The sequence below is a fragment of the Monoraphidium neglectum genome (genome assembly GCF_000611645.1).
Source record: "Monoraphidium neglectum strain SAG 48.87 unplaced genomic scaffold scaffold04183, whole genome shotgun sequence".
Taxonomy (NCBI): domain Eukaryota; kingdom Viridiplantae; phylum Chlorophyta; class Chlorophyceae; order Sphaeropleales; family Selenastraceae; genus Monoraphidium; species Monoraphidium neglectum.
Window position 1 is genome coordinate 1 of NW_014009446.1, and position 620 is coordinate 620.

At 71.1% G+C, this 620-nt stretch overlaps 1 protein-coding gene across 1 annotated transcript in view; it reads right to left on the minus strand.

Annotated features, from left to right (window-relative positions):
- Window positions 1–234: 234 nt before the first annotated feature.
- MNEG_13992 (hypothetical protein) overlaps window positions 235–620 on the minus strand; it is a gene marked incomplete at both ends in the record, with an annotated part of 3,560 nt that continues 3,174 nt past the window's right edge. Inside the window, one exon of the mRNA XM_014037535.1 lies at window positions 235–450. Coding sequence (XP_013892989.1) covers window positions 235–450 — 216 coding nt within the window. The remainder of the gene's footprint in view (window positions 451–620) is intronic.

A 620-nucleotide genomic window follows, 5' to 3' on the forward strand; every position in this document is an offset into this window, starting at 1 on the left:
GCTGATGGTGGAGGCAGCGCCCGTGGGGACGCCGGCGAGGCTGCCGCCGGGTGTGGGCGGCAGGGAGTAGGCGTCTGCGCGGAGGGCGGGGGGCAGCAATCAACGAGGTAAGGCGAGGCGAGATCGGCCCCTAAACAAGGACGCCAGGGGCGGCAAGGTGGTGTGCCCTAAGCTAAGCGTCCTGCTGATCCGCGAACGCTGGCTGTAGCTTTAACGGGGAGCCCACGGATTGAATCAGAGGGCCAGCGCCTTTGACCACGCACCCGCGGTGGAGTAGGCGCGCCGCGCGCTGCGCCCCCACGACCGCCCCCACAGCCCGACGCCGACGCCGCCGCCCTGCTGCGACGGCGGCGCGAGGACGCTGCTGCGCAGGGAGGACGCGTCGCTGCACTGGCTGTAGGCAACAGGCCGCGGCGGGGGCGGGTGGCGGGAGAGCCGGTCCTTGAAGGTCTGCGGGGCAGCGAGCCGGGTGTGGCAGCAGGGGTGTGTGGATAGGGGCTGCAGTCAGACGCACCCAAGGCAGGGTTTGCGAGGCGATGGTGGGGCTGTGTGAGGCAGGAGAGAATTTGTCGCAGGGTTCAAGGCCGCCGCCCCTCCTGCTCGCCTTCGCTCCCCTCGCC